Source organism: Epinephelus moara, chromosome 14, assembly GCF_006386435.1.
Source record: "Epinephelus moara isolate mb chromosome 14, YSFRI_EMoa_1.0, whole genome shotgun sequence".
Taxonomy (NCBI): domain Eukaryota; kingdom Metazoa; phylum Chordata; class Actinopteri; order Perciformes; family Serranidae; genus Epinephelus; species Epinephelus moara.
In genome coordinates this window covers 7,934,878-7,946,619 of record NC_065519.1, presented here as the reverse complement: position 1 = coordinate 7,946,619, position 11,742 = coordinate 7,934,878, and the positions used below count along the sequence as shown (strand labels likewise).

Sequence of the window (11,742 nt, the reverse complement as noted above, 5' to 3'; positions counted from 1 at the left end):
CTACGGTAAGGGGGCATAAAGGGCTCACTCACTGACTCACTGACTTGACAATTTGACAATGGGACAGCCCTCACACACTCACGCACTTCACATGAACGCGCCTCTAAGTCAGTGAGTCTGTAAGGGATCGGATTGGAATTGGGCCTTAGTTAGTCGGTCACAGGTAGACTTACTCAGTTCACATGTGAACACCTGGTTGAGTGTGGCTTGATGAAACTGGCTGCTAGCGCTAGCATCAGAGGCTGTGCTAGCTTGGACCACCGGGTTCACTGCTAAAACGAAAATTCCCCACTGCAGAAATCGCAGAGGATGGTGCTCCTATCAATAGTTCCATTTGGGTGTTTTGTTAAATGTAAATGTTCCATTCACGGGGCCGAGCAGTGTCGTCTCGTCTGCCTTCATCATGTGACAAAGCCACTGTGGCCTGCAATAACACACAGGGTCAAAGGGCTCCACGGAATGCGATTAATCAGTGTTAGTTTTTTAAAGCCGTTATTTTTTCTGTGATTATTTAATTGAAATCAATGCGTTATTTTGACAGCCCTAATTTATTTCTTTATGAAACATGATGGGTGTCTTCTGTAAATGCTTGTGAAACAATGATGAGCCTCAGTTAATTGTTGACTTTCTTCTTTCTTGTCTTTTAGGCTGGTGACGAACAAGTTGCTGTTAGGTATCATCATCATAATGGAGCTGGCCATTCTAGGTGCGGTGGTTTATCTGAAGTTCTTCCGATGATGAGCAAACTACACTGTCTAAAAACACTCTAAGCTTTGGATCCAGGGCAAACCCAGACTCTCTACATCTGTCTCCACTGACTATCCAGTAGCAATAATGCTCCTCTGCTATATCCAGCCAACTGTTTCTGTGAGTGCAAATAAGGACAATGGGATGATTCAGTCTTAAGGGGAACCTTCACTAAGAGGGGATTCTGTCCATCGGCAGGTGGAGTTCATCTGACAAGGATGTCGAATTGTTAAACCTGCTAATGGACCAAACCTTCAGAAACTCTGTGGACAAACTGTGACCTGAAATTTGCACTTTCTTTTATCAGACTGTTATTATTACTGATTCCCTGCAGGATGATTTTCTGGACTTGTGTTCTGGCTGCTACAGACTCCAGAGATGATGTAGGATTTATTCAAGCCTGAGTACGATCGACTTACTCCCACGTGTAGATTCTGTGGTGGCTGTACTTTTGAGATGTTACTGATAGCAGTACTGGGACATTTATAACTGATCAGATTAGAATATTTTAGCTCAAAACAGTTGTGTTGTGCCATCGTCTGTATAATACTCAGCAACAGTATTTGATAAAATGGCACCAGTCTGATCTGTTTTATCCAAATGATTGTACTGACCTAATTTTTCGAAGACCTCAGGCCAAATTTGTCGGTCAAATATGTGAATGAAAAGTGGGTGTAAACTCTTAATACATGCAATGATCTTAACAGTTAATAATAATGTCTAATCACTGTATAATACAAATGATCGCTGTTAGAAATAGGCTTCAGTGTTCCTCATTTGACAGTCTCCTCATCATTAAAGCTAATCTTTAACCCCAGTTTGCATCTGATATTTCCAGGAACGGCAGGCAAACAAGCCCGAGTTAAATAAAACATCCGCTGTGGAGCTGACGTCACTGAAATTTGTTACAGGCTGAAGCTCCAGAACAGGTCAGGTTAGTGCTGGGTAAACAGCATCTGTTACTATGGAATTCATTCTCATATAATAGGTGATAAGGTTGTTTTCAGTGCTGTGTTCTTGAAGTGGCACACCTGCCGCAGTGCCGCAGTGTTTTTCTTCTGCACAGATATCATGTGTTCCTGGTGTGATGTCAAGTACAAAAACATGTTTAGTGACCTGCTTGTGTGGCTCAGGTGGAGAGTGGCGGTTGGGCTGGAGGGTTTTTGCTTTATATAATAAAATATTGCTTCACGTTCTTTTATGAAAACAAAACAGCACAACTTGTTTTGCTGTTACTAAGGGCTGATAGTGAATACCATGGTTATATAAGCACGTGTAAATTGTGTAAGATTTTATAAGTGCAACTAATCATTAATGAAAATATAACACCAGCAATACTGATAAGAGTTTTAAAGTAGTTCAGACGTTTTTTTCATGCTGGCTCTACAGATGGCATTGTCGGTTGATCCACCATTATGTCCAGCCTGAAATATCTCAACAACTATTAAATGGATTGACATAACATTTGTACAGATGTTTACATTCCCAGAGGATAAATCCTAATGACTCAAGTGATCCCCTTGCTTTTAGCCAGTTTAGTTTATTTTGGTTATTTTTAACTTAAACGCAGGGTTCCTGCAGTTACTAAAAAATCTTAAAAGCATTGAATCTGCCAGTCTAAATGTAAGGCTTCAGTTGGTATTAAAATGTCGTTAGTAAGTCTTTCAATAATCATTAAAATGCCAGTCATGGGCAGTAGGATTTTATGAATTCTTTTATCTGACATTGCATTGTAAAATCTCATAACTTACCCATTAATAATCTTTTTTTTAATCCATCTTTTAATTCCCTTTTAGATCTGTTCCCCAAATTTACTCCTTTGACTTTTTTATGTCTTTGTTTTGCATTTGTTCTCATATTTATTTTTATATACATACAAATTCATTTAGTTCACACTGACTCACTCTAAATTTGTACAAAAATTGGAACAACTTGTGGACACAGTCTGGAAGCATCTTATTCTTTATACTTCATTCCTTAATTGTGCAGTTTTAAAGTCCACCAAATCTCTTTTGAAAGCATGTGTGTTTCTAAATAATGTGTTGGTTGGTTCATGATAATCAGCTTTGTTGATAAGTCTTACAGCACTGTTCTGATGCATAAAAAAATTAATTTGTGATTGTATGAGTTTCCCCAAACCTCCACTCAGTCGTTAATGTATGAACGTATGAATGAACGATACAGTATTTGTAATTAATTCAGCTGGCACCACCATGAGGTTCACATTTGTGGATTATAGTGAAATAACTATTGGATGGATTACCATGAAATTCCCCATATTCCCTTGAAGATGATTTGTAATAACTTTTTTGATTTTTCATCTAGTGCCACCATCCTGTCAAAGTTTTATTTATTCAGCTCTCTGGTTTATGGCCATATACCTACAGAGCTAATGAGAGTCGCATCAGCTGCTGTTTGCCCTGTCTTTTGTTAGTTACTTTAGAATAAATGAGACTAACTGTGAAGAAAATAAGACACCAGTTCACGTGAACGAAAAATGTAATCACATTTATGGAAGACCAAAATATAGACTCCTTGTTACAAGGACAATAGTCGGCCACATCAAGTCAAGCATCCGATCAGTTCAAACTTCAATAAGCAAATAACTGTTTTGTTTTTGCCAGCATTTAAATTAAAGCTGGATATTTTCGGTTCTCAAGCCAAATAACACTGATGTAGTCAGTTATTTATACACACAGTAATTCTACGTTCATTGTGAAAATACAAAAGTAAACTCTAAAGAAAATACAGTAACCACAGCTGGTCCAAAAGTGCAAACACATCATCACTAATTACTGGCACTGCCACAAAACCACTGTGAGAGTCCACGTCAGACAGTGGACTCCAGACTCCATCAAACTTGGTTTATCATACCTCTAAGGCAGGTTCATTCTCTTGTAAACCAAACGCATAATAAATATGTGGCAGCTGTGTCTCTTAACACTTAACACATCTTAACTATAACATACAGGAGCAAAATAAGTTAGTATTGCTGTTTCAATGACAAGTATTTCCATCAATACATGTAGTAGTTAACATCATGTCAAAGACTTTTGTCCCTGCATTGTTAAAGCCTGGGTAGACAGTTTTCTGGAAAATAAAACAGCAGAATTTGAAAATAGAGCCCTCCTTCTGCAGCGCTCCCCTCTCTGTCCTAAGCCCCTCCCACCAGACAGACACCCGTAAGAGTACTAGTCATTCTTTCAATCATCTCGATTGTGATTGTCATCCTGATGTTGTTAGAAGGCAGCAACTCCACAAGAGATATTATCCTGTTTTCCTTGCAAACTTGTGGGCTCGCAGAGCCCTTTGGGGTGACATCGTGGATGTATAAAAATAACTGGATACAGGTAGGGCCCCAGTTATTCTTTTGAAAGTTGCACAGTGGCGAATGAAGCCAAGAAAGTTTAATTTCTGCGTTATGAAATTACTTGGATCTTCCTTATCATAGGGCCCAGAGAACAAGCGCACTACAGACTAAGGGCAGGCAAGCAGCTAACTTCCTGGTTTAGCCCTTTGCTAACTTGGGGATAAAAAAGATTTAATTATGCGGCTCTTCTATACTTTCGAGATGTTATCAGATGGAATGGATCAAATTTAGATAGTGGAAAGAGGCATTTTGTGTCTCTTTTTCGTCTCTTTCACAATTGAAGTCCATGGAAAAAAGTATTTTTGGGCCACTTGACATCACATGACGAACGTTGTTATTCCATGTTTGGCCACTATGTAATATTGGTGTCAAAGCCTGGCGCTGTTCCTGGGGGCCTGGATGACACACTGTGATTCGAGACTCTAGCTAGCTGCATAAACATGAACTTGAATCATCACTTGAATTAGCTGCAGCGGTTAGCAACAGGCTTAACTATCAGCAACATTTTCTCTCCATCTCTGAAACACTTTGCTGATATTGACTTATATTGCTTTTATTGTCAGACTTTTAGACTCTGTTTGATAAGTCTTTCTTTTTTGGGTTCCTTTGCAGTGCGGGCAGTCGTGCCAATGCTGGAATAGCAACTTTCTCTGCAGGATTCTCCGCCAGTGAATCAGGCTTCCACTGAAGGGACGTGCATCTGCGTCTGCATTTGTAGAACAGCCGATAGGAACGCCCTCTCTCTGACATGACCTGTGATTGACCAAAACCTCCCATCATTGGGGTAGATTTTCTAAAGCAAAGCCAAGAGGAGATGCAGAAGTCTCTCTCATAACGCTTGAATTAAAATATGCTCTGCCCAGTGATGCAAAAACAAAAACTGCCCACCCCGACATGAAAGTGAACTCTTCTTCTAAATGTTTTTCTTCACTAAACATAACCCTAAAACAGCAAAGAGGTGACAACAAAACCTGCAGCTACCATTAGATTCAGTCTTTACAGTCTTGTATTCAGAATTGTGGAATGCTCAGGGATGACGTGATAAAGTTCATAGCTTTGCTTCGTGCTCTCAGAGGCGCAGCTGCTCTGTGTCGTCTTTCACGGAGGGAATCTCATCCACAGGTACATGAGCGCCTTCTCTCGTCTGTCCCAGAGACGACGCGATGACGTCGACCGCTAAAGAGGCGGTGGCCTCCACGGCTTCGGGGTTGGCTCCCAGCAGTGGGTTCACTTCCACCATGTCCAAGACCGACAGCAGACCTGCACATCAGCACATTCACAAGTTAGGTACTAGAACTTAATGCTAAGAGCCCTTTGAGGACATGAGGGTATCTGACACTGTCTATACAGGATGTTCTGAACGTGTTTGTAGTCATCTGTACCTGTGTTATGGATTTCCTCTGTGATGTAGATTCCCTCCCTGTAGGTCAAACCTCCGTTCACTGGTGTTCCTGTGGCTGGAGCCAGAGACGGGTCGAACGAGTCGATGTCAAAGCTCAAGTGGATCGGTCGCTGGTTTCTGTTCAAGAAGGTAAGATTGTTAAATGTCAAGAATTTAAGGTTCATTTTAACTCAGACATAAGGAAACATTTGATTTTTATCAAATATACCAAACAAAAAAAGATTTGTAGTGAAAGATAAATATGTTAAACATTATAAAATAATCATATAACCATGTTAACAGAAAGTGAATATCATAATCTCTCAAAGATACCTTGCCAGAAGATGGTCAAGAGTGACTTCCATGACCCTCTGGATGCCTAGCCTGTCGATATCCCTCATGGTGAAGTACTGGATACCCAGGTTCTTCAGGATGTGGCTGTAATGAACAAAGTCAGAAACATCAAGACCTATTTTCACAGCGCTTACATGGAGAATTAAATTCATATCAGAACGTCATAGCGTGCACTTACTACTCTCCAGGGTCAACGTCCCGCAGCCCGATGTACACCAGGTCCCTCGATGTTAGGCATGGCTTCATCCAGGAGAACCCTGGGATATCTGGCATCTGTGGTGGACAGAGATAGAGTGTAAAGTGGAATAATGCTTAGTTACTGCGGTTAGCTTTCGTAGGGCATTATTTTTCAAATTTTTTGCGTCTCCTTCAGTCTGTGTGTCTTGCTCCTGTGTAGAAGGGTTGGAGGGGGGCTTAACATGTCTATGCATGAGCTTAAAAATTCCTCTCACCTTGTCTTGCAGCTCTTTGAGCATGAACGCCACAGGCTGGCCGTGGAGGTTTCCTGATGGCGAAGTCATGGGCGTGTTTATGTCTGCATGAGCGTCAACCCAGATGAGACACAGGTCAGGACACTGCCGGGCGTGGCCTCCCACTGATCCAATAGCAAGGCTATGAAATAAGATGACAGTCTCATAAATATCTGCCGTTTGCATCAGTCAGATTCAGAAGCTGAGGGTATTGTTGCATGTGTTAAAGTGATTTATAGTAGCCTTTGGACACCTAAATACTGTATGACTGTATGATTTCAAGGTGGGTTCTGTTCACAGACACCACATTCTGTATTAATAGATTATTAGTTACCTGTGGTCACCTCCCAGCATGACAAGTGTGTGTCCAGCGCCGACAGCTCTGCTCACTGCGCCAGACAGCATCTTGCTTGCCCCACCCACTGAGCGAGGGAACTTTACATCCATGTAGGGTTCGTCCTTCTCAAGGTGGTGGAAGTTGAGGTCGCCAAAGTCGTGGACAGAATAGTCTGAGGAACACAACAAGAGGCTGACATTATTTTAAGGGATTTAACTGAGTCACTCTTTTGGTGAACAATGACTGTGCAATGGTGCAGAGTTTTACACCAGCACGTCTGACTGTTGCATGGAGGGAACCTGCAACCTTTTGGTTTTGGACACTGCCCTGTTCTGTTTTCATTAAATATTTGCGCTCTAATGACTGCAACGCTGTGTAATCTGTAGCCTCCATAGCATTATTTAACACTCATCTGTCTACCTTGCAGTCTGGGGACGCTGACTCATTCAGTGCCTGTGGAACATTTGTGACGGGGCTCTTTCCACTTGTCCTCTTTCCCACGTCAGCTCAAGTTACAGCCTCTGTAGCTCGCCCTCTACTAGGTGGCCACGGAGGTAAAGACTGAAAAATTTCCACTTACTTTAAGCCACACACTGCGAAGTAAACAGGTGATGTGATCCACCATATTGGGGGTTCATCTGGCAATGTGAGCCTTTATGGCAGTGTAGTGTTACTCTGCTGATCTAAGGGGGAACCAGTGTGGTACATTACCCATTGCCATTCGTAGACAGGACAGGAATAGCCCTTATGTTGCTGCAAACATGAGCATGGATTGCAGGACAATTCAAAAACTCTGTTACAGCAGCGGCGGCAGGCTGCAGGTTTTGCTTCTGATTACTGTGAAATGCAAGATTATGGCTGCTGTGTGCACTGTAGTTACATTCTCATTACAGCTGATAAGCAGATGTCTGGGACCAGGCGTGCTCGCATTCCTTTGAAAATGCTGTTACATTCTGGGTTTGTTTAAATGGACGCTTAGTTGAGCTTCTGTTTAACTGGCAGGAACAGGTTTGGCTGTTGTGATCGGTCACACACCTAGATTATCCATGGTGTGAGGATTTGTGCAAAGCTGTCATTATCATCAACAATAACCATCATTTCCTATTATATACGGAGCAGGACCAACAATCTGTGGAACTCAGCAGTGATTTTGTGGTGATACTGTGATCCTGTCAAGTGTGGTGTAATGACAGTACATTTATACATGCAGTATACTCTGTAGTGAGTGTATTTATAGTAACCTTATCATACATATGATAGCTTAGTGTTAAGCTTCTGTGGGGTCAACAGGCAGCCCTCCACTCTTCCAGTACACAGTGACCTCCTCGTAGGTTATTGTATTTTTCCTTTTATTTCTGTGTAATTATATTCATGATTATTTTGTAAAATAATTCTACAGTAAATTATTCTACCAGGTGCATGACGATGAGGTCGTTTTTTAATTAAAAACTTGAAATTTAAAGACACTACTTTGTACTAACTTGTAATAGACCATCTTTTTAATCAAACACAAAACAGATTAATTATTAAAAGCTACAATAAACCATAGTACAAATATTTGAAGGCATTATGTCTTTGTTGCACCACATAGTGTCTTACATCTTGCAACGTATCAGTGTGTCCTCAGTGTGAGACTTAGGGTTGTGTGTTGGCAAGACTCTGGCAATACAATGCGTATCATGATGCAGGGGTTACAGTTTACATTCGGAAGAGTCAAAGGCTGATTACAGATTACAGCCCTGCTATCCTGCCGTCAGAATCCAGAAACAACACAAAGTGAACCAATTTTACACAACGTTATTACAGCTAAAGTGGCACGGTGTTGCTTTGGTTAGCACTGCCACCTCACAGCAAGAGGGTTACTGGTTCGAACCTGGGGTGGGGGAGCCCTTCTGCGATCAGTTTGCATGTTCTGCCCGTGTCAGCATAGGTTTCCTCCAGGTGCTCCAGCTTCCTCCCACAGTCCAAAGACATGCAGGTTAATTGGTGACTCTAAATTGTCCGTAGGTGTGAATGTGAGTGTGAATGGTTGTCTGTCTCTATGTGTCAGCCCTGTGATAGTCTGGTGACCGGTCCAGGGTGTACACTCCCCCCCCCCCCCCCCGACCCCTACCAGGACAAACTGATTGAATGATAAAACTAAAACTAGGTGTTAAAATTTTTTTTAGAAATAAAAACAGAGACTAGATAGGAGAGGCATTGTATATTGAGACAGGAATGTCTACGTGACTGTGAGTCATGTATATGAGTCATGTAATACTTATTCTGAACTTTTAAAATGTTGCCTCTGACAAATACCAGTCATATCATAGTAAGAAAATGAAAACTATTACTAAAAGTAGTAAAAACTTAAGTACAACTTTACATTTTTAAACAATGAAAACTGAACTGAATTGAGCAGAAAAATTAAAAACAAAGTAAAAATATAAACTAACAAAAAATAGAAAATTATAATAACTCAGCTGCCATGAATCTTTGCATGTAAATTTAAACTATTGATTAATTAAAAAATTAAAAATATTTTTGTTACTTTATAATGATCTATTTTTGTTGCACCCCCATCTGTGCCACTACAGATAGACTTGCAGTATCCCAGGCTGACTTTATAGTGACTTTACAGTGTTCCTGTCGTTACTGTTAGTGTAACTCATTCCTCCACTGCATCACCAGTCTCTATGGTAAATCTCTTTTGTTATTTTAGGAGGCGTGGTTTTGCAGTCAATACACCCTCATTGACCTAAGCCTAAAATAAAGAGCGCATTCTTTCCGTGTGAGGTGTCCCATTTCATCCTTCAAAGCAGCGCTCCTCTGTCCAACGGGAAACTGCCCGCAGGTGGGTGGAAACGCAATCATAAAAGAGTAATTACAGAGAGAGGGGGTAAAGTCTGTCTGCAGTGACGACACAGTGGAAATACATCAGCCCATCCTCTTCCTCTGTGCGCCCTTCTGAGCATGTGCCCCGGACAAGAATGACTAAACCAGACATGTGGCTGAGAAAAGAAAATGCAGACTGTGTTACACGGTGTGTTTCACCATGGTGGTTTATTCTTGTCCATGTATGGCATCGCTTCAGTAGATGTGCCCGCGGGGACTGAATGAAGCTCTTATGAGTTTGGAGTCGCCATTACTTCATTGTTACAGTATTTCAACCGGGATTTACATAATAATGATTTCAGTTCATACTGTTCTGCTGCCCGAAAAAAGCCTAATAAGTGGAGATTATGGTTATTTATCCTGTTTAAATACACATCCTGTTAATAATCCATGATGTAGGTGACAGGATTTGATTTTAAGTGGACTAAAGCAGGGATCACTTTGTTCCCAAACGCACGTGAGCCTAAATAACCTCTCCAAGCCTATGTGTTGGATGTTGATATTTACAGCCCTCCGGGTGATGTAACAGTCTGGCAGCCACCGGAGGAAGACGTTAAATCTGTCTAAATGCAACCTGCAGGTTCCCACCCATCCACTGTTACATAACGCAGCAGCACCGGCTGCTCCATTATTCACCTACCTAAACCGGAGAGCCTGTCGATGAGCCCCGCATCTCTGATGGCTTTAGGGCCGTGCTCCACACCTCTTCTTTTCTGTAAAATAAACACCAGGGGGTTAAATCTGTCCTGATGATGTTAAATATTAAAAATAAAGGAGTCACATAAATCTTTTCCTACCTGTCCTCTTGAAAAAGGAGCTCCCAGCACAGCCACGGACTGAGCCCTGCTCTGTTGACACGTGTGTCCCAGTTGAGTCCTGAGAAGACTGGATAAAGGTCCCCTCAAAGCCATTTTTATTTTTGAAAATCCCAGTCGTCCCAGTCGAAGTGAATCCGATCCCAGACACCGCGCAGAAAGTCTGATGAAAGCGCGGAGAGATGTTGCGCTGCTGGATGCTGAATGTGGCCGCGCTGCTGCAAGAGGCCGGTCTTATTGCTCCTCTGGCTACTTAATATTCATGAGCTGCTACACTCAGACTAATGAGAACACACTCTCACTTGTACATAAACACATACAGCTTATTTAAGTTTCTTTGAGGTTGTTTGTGAAGCGTTTATAACGTGTAATAAAGTTTTATTACCATATGTACGTCCTGTGTTATGTACAGCTGCTGACGTCAAGTTGAGTGGCACACCTTCATAGTGGCCAATTGGAAATGGCAAAATGAGAGGGTTCGCTCTGTGGGCGTGGTCTGAACTGATGTAAGCTGGGTCAGGTGCTGTACATGACATGTTTGTTGGGAAGCTACTGCAGTCTCATCGAGGTGGAAATTTCCGGAGACTCAGCCGAGCGCGGCTGATAGGCCTGTTTACATTGTCGCGTTTGACCTGGGTGTTTATCAACATGTGTCCCAAAACACCCGCCTATCATAGGCTGTGTCAGGGCAAGAGGAAAACACATAACCATCTCTAGGCCTACAGCTGTCCATATGGGCAAGGCAGCTGAATTTGTGTGGCACAGTTCACACACCAGGGCAACTCAAAGTGCTTTACAGAGCAGTAGAATATAAAACATGATAAAGGATGTAGAAAAGAGTAAAGAGAAAAAACACATATAAAAGGTGAAATTAATTACTAAATGTTTACAACTGAAAAAAAATCACCATCAAAACTAGCAAAGAGTGCAGACAAGAGGTCCAAAGATGATTTAAAATGATATAAAAAATTGAGTTAAAGAGTAAGGTTGCAGTCATTACAGAGTGGAGTAGGCAGTATAAGAAAGAAATGTCTTTAGTTTTGACCTTAAAGTGTTCAGAGTCGGGGCTTGTCTTACATCAGCTGGGAGGTTATTCCAGGTTTGTGCTGCATGATAACAGAATACTGCTTCACCATGTTTTGCTCTAGTGTATATCAGGTCATGCGTTCAAGGGACCCACTATCTTTGAGTTGATTTTTATTAGATAAGCACACCTTAAAAGAGTATCATTGCAGAGTATATCCCAACAATTGTGTGTAAAGGACTTTTTACTTTGTACAGGATTTTTTTTTAAATTGTTGCTGCAGCGGCCCGGGTTCGACTCCAGCCTGTGGCCCTTTGCTGCGTGTCATTCCCTCTCTCTCTCCCCCTTTCACACTTGACTTTCTATCAAT

General features: G+C 41.6%; 2 protein-coding genes across 2 annotated transcripts in view; one reads left to right on the top strand and one right to left on the bottom strand.

The window, feature by feature from the left end:
* Positions 1–1,565, top strand: part of vti1b (vesicle transport through interaction with t-SNAREs 1B) — a 10,413-nt gene extending 8,848 nt beyond the window's left edge. Inside the window, exon 7 of the mRNA XM_050061125.1 lies at positions 648–1,565. Within this exon, the coding sequence (XP_049917082.1) occupies positions 648–738 (91 nt within the window). The 3' untranslated portion in view covers positions 739–1,565. The remainder of the gene's footprint in view (positions 1–647) is intronic.
* Positions 1,566–3,240: 1,675 nt separating this feature from the next.
* arg2 (arginase 2) lies at positions 3,241–10,703 on the bottom strand. Its single transcript, XM_050061124.1, has 8 exons — positions 10,331–10,703; positions 10,174–10,246; positions 6,657–6,831; positions 6,305–6,464; positions 6,031–6,125; positions 5,832–5,936; positions 5,500–5,636; positions 3,241–5,377 (listed from the first exon to the last, which is right to left on the bottom strand). Exons 1-8 carry the CDS (start codon positions 10,442–10,444, stop codon positions 5,187–5,189), a joined length of 1,050 nt encoding a protein of 349 aa, XP_049917081.1. The 5' UTR covers positions 10,445–10,703; the 3' UTR covers positions 3,241–5,186.
* Between the last annotated feature and the right edge of the window lie 1,039 nt (positions 10,704–11,742).